The 16485-nt window shown below is 38.4% G+C and overlaps 1 protein-coding gene across 1 annotated transcript in view; it reads right to left on the reverse strand.

Moving 5' to 3' along the window:
- Positions 1–3744: 3744 nt before the first annotated feature.
- Positions 3745–16485, reverse strand: part of LOC113100528 (adenosine kinase-like) — a 52101-nt gene continuing 39360 nt past the window's right edge. The window contains exon 4 of the mRNA XM_026265211.1: positions 3745–3818. Within this exon, the coding sequence (XP_026120996.1) occupies positions 3756–3818 (63 nt within the window). The 3' untranslated portion in view covers positions 3745–3755. The remainder of the gene's footprint in view (positions 3819–16485) is intronic.

Genomic DNA, 16485 nt, shown 5'->3' on the forward strand with positions numbered 1-16485 from the left:
GCGCACTCCCATGTTGCCGTTTCCCCACTGGCGCTAACTTGCTCCAGCTAAATTGCGTAAGGGGCTTTTAATCACTTCCCAAAACACAGCCTCTAATCACCACTAAAAGGTTGATAGTTCCCAAGGAGGAGGAGAAGGAGAGGCGTTGTGGGAGTCTACAGAGGTGCTAATAGAGAGGTTAATACTGTGATACTGGATTCCAGGGCTTGTTGAAGGCAATTTGTCAATGAAACTGAATCTACAAAGTGAGACAAGTCAAGTCATTGTTTAGAAGTGTTGGTCGGGTTCGTCTACGTTTTTTTTTGTGTGTGTGTTAAAGGTATATTTCACTCAAAATGAAAATTGTCACCATTTACTCATCTACATGTCATTATATATATATTAATATTTGCAATCTTTTTAATAAGATGAAAGCTTGAACAACATATATATTAAACACAATTATTTCAAAAAACAGACCAAATAAATTCCTAGAGTTCCATCATAAAGTTAAATGACTCCGAGAGAGGCACGTGACTCTGTATTTGGCTTAAGATTTTTTTTTTTTGCTGATCTCTAGCAAACATGAAGTGGTTTGCATTTTGAAGTGCTTTGGAAATAATTCAGTAACTTAAAAGTGCCACAGTAGCTATAACCTTTTTTTGGAAATACTGCTTTTTCGCAAATAGTTTTTGCAATTTTTCGATGACTTTTTTTCTTCTTCTGTGCAACACCAAAGGAGATATTTTGAAAAATGTCTTTGTTGTCGTTGGTTTTGGACCCCATTAAATTTTCACTGTTTCACAATTCATGTAAAATATTTTCTGTTGTATTCTACAGAGAAAAGACAGTCAGTCTGTTTGGAATGACATGAAGGATGAGTAAATTATGACAGACTTTTTGAGTGAACTAACCCTTCAATATAAAAGACCAGACTACACAGTCCCCTGTAAAGATCTCAGACACACATTTGCACATTCATACCACTGACTACTTGCTACTGTGTTTGATTAGAAGGGTGTGTAATGAAGGTTTAAGCGTAAAAAAATATAGTAAGCCCAAGCTTAATTAAGCTTAACCATAATATCTCTCCATTCACTGGTAACCATCAGTTCATGAAAGCCATAATGTAGCTGTCAGTGATTATCAGAAGGGATGTTCTCCTTTAATAATGATGAAAGCAGTCGAAAAAAATCCTGCCTTATTAGGGTGTCCAATTCTGTGTCCATATTAAAGCTAATAAAACAGCTCCTTCATTGTAATCTGTAGGAGGAACAGCAGCCAATAGAACATCAATTACCCTGCGGCGGATTCAACATCTAAGGGTATTTAAATAAAACAGATGAGGATCGGATCACACTGCGAGCCAGATCTAATGCCGGCTCAATACAGAGAGAAAATAACACACTCTTATCTACCTTCTTGAGATGTAAATTGATTTATTAACGAGGCATCTCTTTGAAGCAAGGGAAATGATTGATTTTAAGCAGATGTGTTTGATTTTCACTTTCATAAAGCGTGTATTTTCACGAGATGTAAAAACACGCTTTTCACACTTATGAATGTTGCCACATTGTTTAAGACAGGAGAAAAATATTATCTTTACAAAGGTACAGCATGTCTAGCAGCGTCTGCTTGGGAGTTCTTCGAATAATAACAGAGCTAATTGGAAGTTTGTATTGAAGAACAGGCTTCCTGGGAAGACTACGAGATTTAGAGTGTCTACAACCACAATAATGCATATCATTATCTGGGGTTTCCATCCATGTATTTTATGCAAATTATGTGTTATTGCATAAAAATGCTGGGTGGATATATTAATGTAACTTTTTTTTCTTGAAATGAAAATTTGATAAAATACATTTAATAAATGTTTATTTATATATTTAAAAAGTGGCAAGATGACCTGTGCAAACTACAATGAAAACACATTTTCTTGAAATTTTATCAATTTAAAATGTACCTTAATGTATAAACCTGGAGGATCATTTTTTTGGTTTTATAAATTTATTATATTTGATATATTAATATTCAAATTAAATATTTTAATTTTATTTTATAAAAGACATGCAAGTAAACAACTATTTTTTTAATGAATGTAAAAAATAAATTCTTAAATGTATATATATATATACACACACACATATATATACACACACATACATATACTATATATATATATATATATATATATATATATATATATATATATATATATATATATATATATATATACATAAAATAAATATTATATGTATAATGTATAATAATAATAATAATATATATGTATAATGTTTTCACAATATTATGATACAAAAAAAACGTGTGCCTTCATTGCTTTATTACCCAATAAAATAAAACCTCAGTTCTCGCTCTAGGTATGAGTGGGGTAAAAATGTATTGCAGATAAACAAGGGCCAGCATGTCTGTGATGTTACAAACCACACAAACTAAGAATCAGTCAGCACACAAGCAGATGTGGAAAGTCAGCTGATGTGCGTAGGCGTGTATGAATAAGATCGAGAAATGCCACCATCCAAAGACAATTGATGACACGCTTCTCAGTACGTTTAGGGCCTGAAACTAGAACATTTTCTCGATTTCTCTCCATCTTGTCACTAAATGCTTACATTTCAGCTGCCATACTCTGTTGAGATGTTTATTTCTGAAGCAAGATCAGGGTAAAGACTCGTTTCTTCAAGATTCCCTTTTTCTGAGCCCTAAATCAACACCACGTGTGTGAAAATCAGTGAAGAGTACTCTTCGTGTGTGACAGTGCTTGCCATTATATATATTTACTCTGTGCGATGCAAGCTCTCACCCCTCCTCTAATCTCCCTGGCTCACCAAACCGCTCCTCCTCTCTCTCCCTCGCCCTTCATGCTCTCTCTTTCTCCCTCCCTCCCTCTCTCTCTCTGACTTACTCTCCTGCCAGAATCTGCTTTGCATTCCAGTCACGTTGATCGCACCTTGGAGTGATCCTGGAAGACAATTATTCATACTGAGACGAACACATTCAGGCGGATAGCACTGCATTTGAAAAAAGATAAGCCACTTCAATTATTTAAGCGTGCTGTTCCTAAACTCACATTTACTTTGCTTATGAATTCACATTTAACCCCCCCCCCACACCAATTTAAACATGTGAATATGAGATGAGAAACTACTATTACATTTGCATTTCCCTGCTATTCAGACAGATAACTCATATTGTTTTGACGTGTTTTGTGCAAACAAGGCCAATCAGTGTTTCCACATTCTGAGACTGGAGGGGAAGGTGATCCAGTATTTATGAGCGGATGTGGTGCGGTATAATTGAGTGTAATGCCGCGGCGGATGCTAATGAAGCTAACAAGGTGGGTTCCTCAACAAAGGCACCTGCCAGCCCTGCCCAGTACACCGACAGAATTGAAAGCAGCCCCTGAGGATTTATCTTTCTCCTCCCAAGAGCATTCTCAAAATTCAATAAATAACATCTGTAGGCGATGTTGGGTGCAGACCTGGGAGGAATGCGTCATAACAGAAAAGGAGGGGACGAGAGAGAGAGAGAGAGAGAGAGGGAAGAGAATGTGTGAGAGTAGGGAGAAAATGTGTTTGTGTGTGTGAGAAAGATAGAGAGAGTGTGTGAGCCGGAGTGCTGGCTGAACAAAGAAACCATGACGACTGCCAGGTTGCTATGGCGACAACTGCAAGGGGGCCAAGAGAGTATAATAGCACATCAATCACTGTCCGAAAAAGAACTTCATTATCAGCTGAAAATAATCCTTTAGGATCTGTTTAGGGTGTGATCCTCCATCCACTCACCTCAAAGCCTTGCTCTTGTGCAAACACGGCGGCCTCCTGCAAAACAAAGCACACATGCAGCCTTAATTAATGAGAGCTTAGTGTAGCAATGATATTATGGATTCATTTAGCACACATTTCAAAGCTCTGTTAGAGTATGTAGCGCAGGATATACATTATATAACCTTCAGTTCTTCTTCCAAAAGCCATGGAAAATAATATTTTCTTGACCTAATAATTAATCAAATATGTAATTTAGAAATCGGTTACAGCATGCTGACACAATATATCATATATATCAATGCATTTCAACTTTTTTCCCCCACAATCTTTAAACACTGTTCATAAGCAAATGTTTTTACTGCATCTATGAGGTGCAGATTCACACACAGCCATGTGGGGTCACTCTCATACATTTGGCATACTTTAAATCACAATTATTATACAATGAATTAAATATTTTGACGTCATAGAGTATCCAATGTATGTTTATGGTAAGCTAATTGCAGCTAATGTCGAACACACCAAGAATGAAAAACAATATTGAAAACTATATTAGCGATCGCACCAACGGACGATAACGTGCTGAAGTTTTGTCGTCTGCCATTTTATATGGCAAGCTCTTTACAGTCAGGTGGATTCTGATTGGCTCAATGTCAATGTTTTTAGCATTAATCAGCTGAAAATAAAAAGTTCTGCAAGGGATTCCAATAATATCACTCCTCTGTGAAACTACCATTATAGCTGTGGTGTAGACATAGAAAAATTACATGTTTAAAATTATTGTCCTTTGAGTCCACAGACTTTTTACTCTAGATTGTGTGTAAATTCGCAATGATGCTACCGGTTAAAAAGACTACGTTACATAAAATATCACAACATGACCTGAAACTCAAGCTCAGGCAAGATGTAGGAATAAAACAGCATTATTTCAGATAATAAAAGGGCTCTGTGAGGGTTAAAAGATTCCAATTATGTGTGCCGGGTTTTGCCCTTTGCTCGACTGAATGGCTCTAGGGACAAGTTGTGACAACCTCTGCCTTTTGAGAGGAAGAGGGGTGGATAGAACTAGTAGCCTACTTCATGGATGTAAGGGGTTGAGACCACCTGCAGTCTGTCTGTCTGTCACAACCACTGCATAATAGAGCGGAGACGTACATTAATCTATATAGACCATCTGACATCACTCATAACACTCCAACCTGGCATTTAGCTGTTTGTATTTGGTTAAACTCAGAAGATTTTCCCTTTTCCGGGTCACAGAGCTACAGCTACACCCATGTTTTGTGTTCACTGCAAAGAGGGTCAGACAGTCCAAGGTTAATTTTGTGCCATAAATTTGGTAAAAACTCCAGTCCCCATGGAGATAACCCAACACTAGATTTCATGACACCAATTACATCTCAATGATCTGATAATGCAGCCATCCAGCAGCCAAAGGTGAGCCACTCTTTTATTAAGAGTGATTAAGCAGCATTATTTCAAGATTAGCTCCAGGAATTAGAGTTAATGCAACCCCATTGGAAAACTGTAATAGACCTAATCACAAGACAAGACTATGGAAATTCTGGACTTGTGATAAATCAACACTTCGAAAGTCACTCTATTAGCACTCTATTAGTTAACAGGACAGAGAGACATATGAAATAACAGGATTAAGTCTCAATGTATTCTGTAAGGAGCTAGTTCGTCCCTCCCCAAATTCACACCATAAAGTGCAACAGTCATGTCCCTGAAAAAAAAACTCATTCATTCTCTACATAGCAACTACATTACATCTAATTCTGCTGAGAAAACTCCACCAATCAGAGAACTGTAACCAGCAATATTTACATAATTTCACACATTATTACCTCATTAAAGTGACGTGACATACAGTCAAGTATGGTGACCCATACTCAGTATTTGTGCTCTGCATTTAACCTATCCAAAGTGCACACACACACCGTGAACACACACACACAACACCGTGTGAACACACACCCGGAGCAGTGGGCAGCCGTTTATGCTACGGCGCCCGGGGGAGCAGTTGGGGGTTCGGTGCCTTGCTCAAGGGCACCTCAGTCTTGGTGTTGCTGGCCCGAGACTCAAACCCAAAACCTTAGGTTAGGAGACAAACTCTCTAACCATTAGGCCATGACTTCCCCACAAAGCTGTAGGTACTCAGTACACTCAGTACTACGTCTTCATTTTTTCTGATTTCTAACTTTTTTGCTACACAAAGTAATGAACATGGTTTGGTTCATGCCTTACAACTCTTCAACAAAGAGGTTTAGAAAATATATTTCTGGAACCAATGCAGCTAAAATAAAATTAGAATCATGCACTTCATTGGCTGAGCCAGAAGTTGTCATGTCAGGCAAATTAAACAAATAAGCTGAAATGTTTTGAAGGCACCACAGAGCCACAGTGTTTTATGCGGTTCATGAATTAAAAACATACACTGGATATGTCTGCAGTTGTGTAAAAAGAACCCTTACACTTGAGAATCTCAGCAATGGCACAGAATTAGGTCATGAAAAGAAGATGGACGGTGAAGAATAAGGTGGCATTGAGGAGGTGAGGAGTGTCTGGGTGAGTGCACACTGACATCTGGTCTGGGTTAGAAATGTGGCCCTGACAGACCGAGCTGGGGAGCTCGCGAGGGCCAACCTCACTGGTTATTTACTTCAGCGCCCACTTTCATCTCCATCCTGTGCAGTTATCCATGTTGTGACAAAGCTCAAAGCAGAAAATTAAGAGAGTATTTCTCTTTGTGCATCAGGCCAGTGGGTTAGCCATGCAAGCTGCAAGAGGAAGAGACCTAAAAAGAAAGTTCAACAAATCGCACAGCCTGAGGGATGGGCTGAGCTCTGAAATCATCAGCTGGCTAAATGAAGAAGAAAATAACAGCAGCAATCACACATACACGAAAACCAACTTGACCAGACAGTCATAAGATGTTATTTTTCCCCACATTGTTTTTGTGCTGGTGACATAAACACTGGTGAACCAGTGGCAGCCCAGACAGAAACAAAAATGCAACTGTTGGTGACTCACAGGCCAATTAAAATGAAATTTCATTACGTTGTCTCAAACTTCTCCTATAATCCAGAATGAGGCAGGACTGACTGTACCAGGGGCAGTGCTGTCTGAGGGGGCCGGCAGATGGTTATTGATACAGTAATCTGGGCAGGGGAAGGGGAAGATTAGAGACAAGAAAGCCAGCATTGCTGAGGTGTTAAAGGTACTCCCCTGAGAGTGCAGCAGGCCAATTGGAGCGTGACGTGCAACGGACAACAAACCAATAGAGAGACAAACAGAGAGACGAATGAATGGAGAAAGAGAGACACTGAGAATGACAAACAAGCCACAGAAGACAGGCCCTTTTGGTGGAAATTTATCTAAAGCCACTAATCCTATACTTACCACCACCAGATGCAATTACTGCTAAAGAGCTGGGAGTAAGCAAAGCCTGTCCTAGACACCACTTCCATTACTGATGACATGTCGCCCAGATATAGCCGCAAACAAAGCTTAAATTACATCAGGAAATGGCTGATCTGCAGTGAATGAGACGGTGTAGTGGTTAGATCGCTAGGCTGCAAACCCAAAGGTCACAGACTGAAGCTGAAACAGTAAATGGAGCCATACATGAAGTTACTGAGACTATCTACCACCAATGTGACCTTGAGAAAGACACGTAAAAACCTTTAAAGAACACTATTTTCTCTCCTATGTTGATACATTTACTATTGAAACAGGAAGTTATGGCAAGGCATCACTGGTTCTAAAACCAATTTACAAAGCATTTTATTATATGACACTCCATTCTAGAAATATCCATCCATCCTCAAAGCTAATGTATACAAACATTTTCAGCCTCATTTTATTAACTGCAAAATAAAAAACAAATTGTCTTGTGAAAAATACATTAAAATTCTCACACTTAAAAATATGCAGCTAAACAGTAACATTTTGCAGCCATGTGAAAATGTTAGCAGGGCAAAAAAAAAAAAAAAAATAATAATAATAAAACCTACCGGGTTCACCAGGCCTGGAGAAAAGAAAAATCCTTATTATTGAGTTCAGCATTCTGTATCACTGTCACACTTGGGTTTATGATGCTTCATTTTAGATACCACAGAGATCTGAGAGGTTGAGAAACGCTACAGGCATGTTCTGTAATTCAGCGTGAGATGTGTACTGGTATCCTGGACGTGAGCGTGTGTTGATGCTGCTGTTTAGAGAGTGTGGGATGATGGATGTTGATGTGGCTGCAGATGGCGGGCGTCCAGGTGGACTGCAGAGGCAGTGTGGAGGGGGGGACTGGGCCTGCTTTTCCTGCGGCTCACCTCTGCTAACTGCTTCCCTCCCGCTGGCATAAGTACAACGAGCATGTGACAATTCAAAGGAGAACGAAAATATCCACAGGGTACATCATAAAAAAATAAAAAAATAAAAAAAATAAACACTGCAGCCATGAAAACATCCCATCTGCAAATACAGTGCCCTGATCAAAACCACAATTAAAATTGTAGTCTTTAATTGTATTTTAATCAAATTTAATTGTATTTAATAAGATGGTAACTTATTCTTGATGCAAATAAACCATTCTAATATGCTGTTTAGTGCTTCAAGGCACAGTACATCCAAAAATGAAAATTCTGTCATTAATATACAAGCTACAAGAATACTTTTTTTTTGTGCACAAAGAAAACAAAAATTACGCGTTCACAAGAGTACTACAATGTATGCGAATTCATTTCTCTGCTTGTAAACCAGGTGCAGCACATCCGGATTCTACGTCAGTTGTTGAAAAAGTCGTTATTTTAGTTTTCTTTGCACACAAAAAGTATTCTTGTAGCTTCATAAAATTACAGGTAAACCACTGATGTCAAATGGACTTTTTTTAACAATGTCCTTACTACCTTCCTGAGCCTAGAATGTGGTAGGTCTGTTGCTGTCTATGCAGGGTAAGAAAGCTCTCAGATTTCAACAAAAATATATTAATTTGTGTTACAAAGATGAACGAAGGTCTAACGGGTTTGGAAAGGCATGAGGGCAATTAATGAATTGTTGGGAAAATTTTCCCAAACTCGCGAATTAAATTCATTCCACACAGACTGAAGTAGTTTAAGTCTTTGGTTCTTTTAATAGTGGTAATTTTGGCTCACATTTAACAAAAACCCACCTCTCAACTCAAATTAAAATACTTCATAAGACCAATAAAAAATTTTTTTTAGTGAATTGTTGGCCTTCAGGAAATTGTTAATTTACTGTACATGTACTCAATACTTGGTAGGGGCTCCTTTTGCTCTAATTACTGCCTCAATTTGCTGTGGCATGGAGGTGATCCATTTGTGGCACTGCTGAGGTGGTCTGGAAGACCAGGTTTCATTGACAGTGGCCTTCAGCTCATCTGCATTGTTTGGTCTCTTCTTTCTCATCTTCCTCTTGACAATACCAGATTCTCTCTGGGGTTCAGGTCTGGTGAGTTTGCAGGCCAGTAAGCACATCAACACCATGGTCATTTAACCAACTTTTGGTGCTTTTGCTAGTGTGGGCAGGTGCCAAATCCTGCTGGAAAATGAAATCAGCATCTTCAAAAAGCTGAGCAGCCGAAGGAACCATTAAGTGCTCCAAAATTTCTTGGTAAATGGGTGCAGTGACTTTGGTTTTCAAAAAAAAGAATGGACCAACACAAGCAGATGCCAGACTGTGATGATTCCACGTAACACTGGACTTCAAGCAAATTGGGCTATTAGCTTCTCCACCCTTCCTCCAGACTCTAGGACCTTGGTTTCCAAATGAAATGCAAAACTTGCTCTCATCTGAAAAGAGGACTTTTGACCACTGGACAATAGTCCAGTTCTTCTTCTCCTTAGCCCAGGTAAGATGCCTCTGACGTTGTCTGTGGTTCAGGAGTGGCTTAATAAGAGGAATACGTAGCTGTAACCAAATTCTTTGACACACCTGTATGCCTTGACCCCAGCCTCAGTCCATTCCTTGTGAAGTTCACTCAAATTCTTGAATCGATTTTGCTTGACAATCCTCATAAGGCAGCAGTTCTCTCGGTTGGTTGTGTATCTTTTTTTTCCACACAGCTTTCTGTGAAGTTGAAGTTCAAACATGCTTGGATACAGCACTCTGTGAACAGCCAGCTTCTTTGGCAATGAATAAATGTTTGTGGCTTACCTTCCTTGTTAAGGGTGTCATTGTCTTCTGAACAACTGTCTGATCAGCAGTCTTCCCCATGATTGTGTAGCCTAGTGAACCAAACTGAGAGACCATTTTGAAGGCTCAGGAAACCTTTGCAGGTGTTTTGAGTTGATTAACTGATTGGCATGTCACCATATTCTAATTTGTTGAGTGAATTGGTGGGTTTTTGTTAAACCATCAATTAAAAGAACCAAAGACATGAACTACTTCAGTCTTTGTGCTTTGAATTTATTTAATAGACGAGTTTCACAATTTGAGTTGAAATAAATGAACTTTTCCATGACATTCTATTTTATTTAGATGCACCTGTATATTATTATATCAATGTTAAAAAAAACCTTTTGCTGTTTTATATTTTTGTGGAAAACGTGGGGCATTTCTTTCAGGATACTTTCATGATTAGAAAATGTAAAAGAGCAGCATTTAATTGAAACATAAAAATGTATGTAACATTATTCATGTCTTTCACTTTAGGCAATTTGATTTATCCTTGCTGAACAAATATATTAATTTCATCTTATTTATCCCAAACTTCTGAATCATAGTTTATCAAGATTTCAACAAAAAATATTAAGCAGCAAAACTGTTTTCAACATTTATAATAATAAATGTTTCTTGAGCAGCAAATCATATTGGAATGATTTCTGAAAGATCATGTGACACAGAAGACTGGAGTAATCATGCTGAAAATTAAGCTTTACCATCAAAGGAATAAATTAAATTTTAAAATATTAAAAAGGTTCCAAATATGATTTGGGTCACTATACTGCAAATGGATAGAGAGGAGACTCTTGAATAAAAATAAAATAAAAAATAACAGCTTTTTATATGCTGTCATTTTGGGATGTTAATTTAACTTTCTTCTTTCTGGCAAGTGGAGAGCTTAAAAAGGTGTCTCCTGCTCTTGATCTGCTCTCCGCCTTTTGATTCAGCTTGCAAGCTGAGAAAGCTCTGCCTGAGCTCTCTGCTGAGCACTTCAAACATGTCTTTGTTAAACAATGCATGAGAAGCAATCACTAGCTGTAATGATATCATTACCAGAATCATGAGTGCTGACTGCCGTCTCTCCTGGCCTGTACGGCATGGCCTGTTAGGTGGAGAAACAACAACCCCCACCAAACCACCACCCCCGACAGCCTTATTAGCGGAATTTGAGTACATTCTGATCAATTTCAAAGACTGCCATTGTCCGCACTTCATTGCAGGAATGCATGTTAGCTGATAAACAAGGTTGTGGGATTCTGAAAGTAGCTCAAGCTCTTGCATGATTAATACAACGGTAAATACACACACACACACAAGCAGGGCAACAGGGTCACAGACTGGTCTGACACACACATACAGATGAAGAATGACATGATGCTTCAGATGAGTCAACTGTGCTTGTTTGATGTATTCATCCTCAAGGGAGCATCCACAAACAGGATAACAAAACCTACTGAAGGAGCTGAAACGGCTCAAAAACATTACATTTCGTAATTTAGAAATGTTACATCATAAATCATTGCAATTCTTACTTAATAGCTAGTCATTTAAAAGTAAGGAACTTCCTCATCTTTTGTTGAAACGCTTGACTGTGAACACTGTTTTTACTTCTACAAGCTTTCAAAAGGAGTAAAAATGAAATCCATCAAAGACCAATTGATTTGGCTTTTTTTTAACAATTTAAAATGATTAGCATTAGCTGATTAACAGATGTAAATCTATTCAATTTCAAATACTACTAACAGTCTTAAAGAAAGGATAAAAAAAGAAAATTTTATATTTAAAGGCTTTTTTCCTCCCTTAAAAAGACCTTAAGTTGCTTACTGCTTATATAAAAAAAGAATATCATAAAATAGTATTTATTAATAATAATAACAACAATAATACTAACATGGATTATATATATATATATATATATATATATATATATATATATATATATATATATATATATATATATATATATATATATATATATATATATATATATATATTACTTAGTTTAATATTACTTAAGTATCATCATTATCACCATCATCATGAACAAATAATCTTCAAACAAGTATAATACACCTAACTGTAGGCTGTTTACAACATTGTAAATTTGCTCATTAATACTCAATGAATATTTTACAATAATATCTTTACCATACAATCAATCATACATTCTCGTCCAATCAGAATTTAAAATCATGGCTACCCGTTTTAACAGCCTTGTATAATAGTGTCAGTTGAACTAAACTGTGAACGATAATTGTAAAGTCACTAATGAGGGGTACTTCACTGCTGACAACATAAGTACACCCACAGGAGATAATCGATACGAGGCATACATTCACAGAAATGTGTGTGTGGCAGAAATGACCGTGAAACCCTTCTGTTAACCGAAATTACTGATGTGCTGGGCGTCAGAGCGGGAAGGTGTTAAACTTTCCCAAATCATCCTGGCAACAACCAGCTGACATCCTACACTCAACTCCACAGTGACAGAAATACACTGGGCTCGGTGGCAGCTATTGATCGGCCCTCAACACAACACCGTCTCTTCCATCCGTCATCACTCTGTGTCTCTGAAGAGAGCCAGCCGTCTCGGCCCGGGTTCACTCTCACCCTCAAATCTGTGTTATGGAACTCCCCATCAAGCAGAAAATGGCCTCTGTGGCTCAAAGTGAGGGATATTCTGGGGAAAGCCTCCTGAGTCCTCTGATTATAGCTGTTAGCTGAACTCCCCTATTGTGACCCTATCTGATCCAGCAGCGACACATACAAGCCAACAACCATCATCCTCCTGAGATACAAAAACGGACTAGGATGGACTTTAAATCTATAGAAGCATTTGTTTATGTAAAGAGCACGCACTAAAGTCATTTATGATGCTTTTTCAATATTATAAAATACATAATTCTATAATATACATAAATACTGATACTACTACTACTACTACTAGTTAAAACCAATTAATAATAAATCCAGCACAATCAACAAACAAACTTAATTGCAAAATTTGTAAAAAAAAAAAAAAAAAAAGAAATTTCAATTGACAGTTCCATGATTTTTTATAAATATATTCACTTACACAACTCTCTCACTACTTTTTTTTTTCTTTTGAAGGGCGAAAAAAAAATCATTGGTACTGTTTTGTTAGTGTCTCTTGCTCCCTGAGAGCAAATCACTTGTCCTACCAGTCCTAGTGGTCTCTGCACACAGTGATGTCTAGCAGGTCATTGTTTAGGGGTTGAGAGTAGACAGACGGCTGTAATTGAGTGCAGTGAGTGATGCAGTAAAGCACTCGCGTGAGTCTCCCTGACAGCATTATTTTAATTACCTTACCTTGCATCTCTCTCTCTCTTTCTGCCTGTCCCTCTTTCCTTCTGCTCTGAATTCAGACAGATGCTTCCAAAGTACTTTCAAATATTTTTTGCTAACCATGTAAAACATCACCAAATGTCTCAGGAAGACTTCTAAGCATCTCAGAGGGGGCCTGCCACGGCTCAGAGCTCTGGAAATGTCCGTGTTTGATTGTCAACAAGATTTTTAGAACTTGACATCTGTCTCTCAATATTTGTGTGTGTGTCTGTGTGTGTGTGTGCGTGCAGCTATCTGAATCAGATGGGAAATGGGGGCCCAATGTCAGGCATATCCCTCATCGCCTCAGGCTACCAGCATGAACTGTCCGTCACCTACACAAAATCAGCGGGGGAGGACACACACTCCTGCACAAGGAAATATCACTGCAGATATGCAAACATGCACGTATCCTTCCACAAAAAAAGCACACTGGTTACTGTCAGCGGATGGGTCTAGATGTAGAGCACCAGACAGCGTCATAATTAGGCCCAGATGGATCCTGGACATTTTCTGTCCTGATTATGAAAAAAATCTGTGGAACAGATTTACTTTCATTACTTAAATACATTAACATAGAAGAAAGAAAGAAAGAAGAAAGAAAGAAAGAAAGAAAGAAAGAAAGAAAGAAGAAAGAAAAAGAAAGAAATGCTACAAGTGAATTTAGGCATCTCACAATTATAATGCACAGTGCAAAAAATTTATATTTATTTTGAGATTTGCCTTAGTGATTTTGAAGATTAACTAAGCAAGCATGATGTTTGCACAAGTTTTGAAATGTATAAATAGTAGAAATGTGCACGAACATTTAAATATCCAATGTTAGTTGATATCATTAAATAATAAACACCCTCTAATATTATCCGATAAGTGGTATATGGTACTAATGTATCCTGCATCCCGAATGAAAATAATTTCAAGTGAATCTAAAAACAACCCGACTGGATTGTGCAAACAATGACATGAGTACTACAAAAAGTGAAAGGTCCTGCTATTCGACTTGATATCAGCGCTCTTAAAACGCCGCTCAGCCAAACCAATTGGAGGACTGGCACTAGCTTTTTTATAAGAATGATTAACATGCCACACACAAACAAACAAGGAAGGTCCTGATGCAAAGTCCAAGATCATTTCTTCTTGGGCATGTCAAAAACCTCCAATTTCCTTGTCTGTCTTTTGAGACATGAATAACGTTATTTAAAAGTCAGCGTTAGGCAGAATGCCTTAGGGTAGATCTTCACAATGAGTCAACTCTTCCAAGTTCTTGTATCCCTCCTCCTCCTCATCCCTCTCTCTCTCTCTCTCTCTCTCTCTCTCATAAGCAGCAGTGGAGTGATTTCAATCATTTTGTAACCTCCCAGCAATCATAGCTTTAACTCCCCTGTTATTTAAAACAATCTGAGCTCTGAGCACGAGTTAATCACTGCTTATACAACATCAGTCAGGGTTATTCATTCTGTTCCAATTAATCATGCCATTTATCTACATTGTCTGAGCCTTCTGCTCAACAAATTCATCTGTAATAAAACAGACAATTCACATTGTTGAATTTTATCATGTATGTGGCAAACGGCGGGCAAATTGCTCAAGATTACTTGCGCATTTCTGTATGCACTGCTGTGTGCGTCGATTTCGGCGAGCATAAATTCAGCGCCATCTGGTTTTGGCCATTTACTGCAGGGCTCTCTCACTTAATTAACTGGAGGCCATTACATTTCCTGAAATGTTTCACTTTCTCTGGTTCATGTCATGCAAGCAGGCAGGAGGGGAGCAGGGAAGGACTCAATTAGACCAACGGCGCTCCCTGGATATTACACACTTGGTGTGTGCCAGTTAAGGGGGCGTGAGGCTGGTGCAGGGCCTGGACGTCTCTCGCTGCGCCTACCCTGTCAGCACAGATAAAGGCCTGCCTGTCTGTGTTAGATCCCGCCCACACACACGCATTCAGACAAGCTCCAGCTGCCAAAACACTTCATACCAACCAGCAGAGAGCTAGGCATACATAAAGAATAACACGCATTAATACTGCCCAACAAAGACTGCAGCTACTTGCCACATATACACTATTTAATTAGCCTGAGAAAAAGCAAAATTGTGGCTGTCAGTTTAACAGGAACTACAGCAAATATATAAATAGTGTGGGTGAAGAGAATCTGAATCTGAACAGCATCAGTGTTTAATTTCCGCGCTGGGCTGCATGACATTATACAGAATAAATCACAACGCTAGAAATCGGTCGAGATTTATATTATAGCAGACATTTATGCAGATATCGTTGGGCGATATTATGTAATTTATACACGATAACAACAAAGAAACATGAAAATACAGTGCATGTCTCAAAATGAGGAAGAACATCACATTTTAATATAAATTCAACTGCTGAATATATTGGCTATTTTTTTAAAGGAGATTCCAACGTTATTCACCCAATCAGAATTCAGAGACCTGTCACATGACTTCACTTTGCACATTTTTAATTTGGCAATTGGTGTGTGGAGGCACTTTTTGTGCATTTTAACTCGATTAGTTTTTAACTAAAGTGCTATATAACATCAGCTATTATTATTATTTTATTATTTTCACTGAGATTGCAAGATGGCGGGCCGCTCTAAGGTGACTGAAACCCTGTGACAGGAGGCAGTCAAGAGATGACACTTTCAGCCACTGCAAGAGAAGTTACATTGCAAATCTTGACTTCTCGAATATTGCAGATTTACAGTGATGTTAGGTCATTCAAGTCCCCCCAAAAGGCTGGTCATCCACTAAAGACAAATGCAGGAGAAGACAGGATAATGCAGAGCCTCTCAATCGTAATCGGTTCGACACTGCAGCTGGAATTGCTAGCCAGTTCAGTGCTGAACAGGGTAAGGATCTGTCTCGGCATGTTAAAGAAAAGTCCAACTGAAAGCACACTCTGCAGTGACCAATCCTCTAATTAGCAGAAAGAATCAAACGGCTAAGCTCACCTTGTGAGGAGCATGTTGTGTGGACAGAGGAGAACTGGTCTAAAGTTCACTTTAGTGATGAAAGCAACTTTAAGTTATTTAGTTCTGATGGGAAACATTTTGTTTTGCATCAAACTGAGGAAGCCCAAGTGCGTAAAGAAATCAGTGAAAGGTAGAGGAGGAAGTGACATGGTTTGGAGGGGGGGGGGGGGGGAGAGTTGTTCTCTGCATCAGGAGTTGGGTCA

Source organism: Carassius auratus, unplaced genomic scaffold (assembly GCF_003368295.1).
Source record: "Carassius auratus strain Wakin unplaced genomic scaffold, ASM336829v1 scaf_tig00217290, whole genome shotgun sequence".
Lineage (NCBI taxonomy): Eukaryota > Metazoa > Chordata > Actinopteri > Cypriniformes > Cyprinidae > Carassius > Carassius auratus.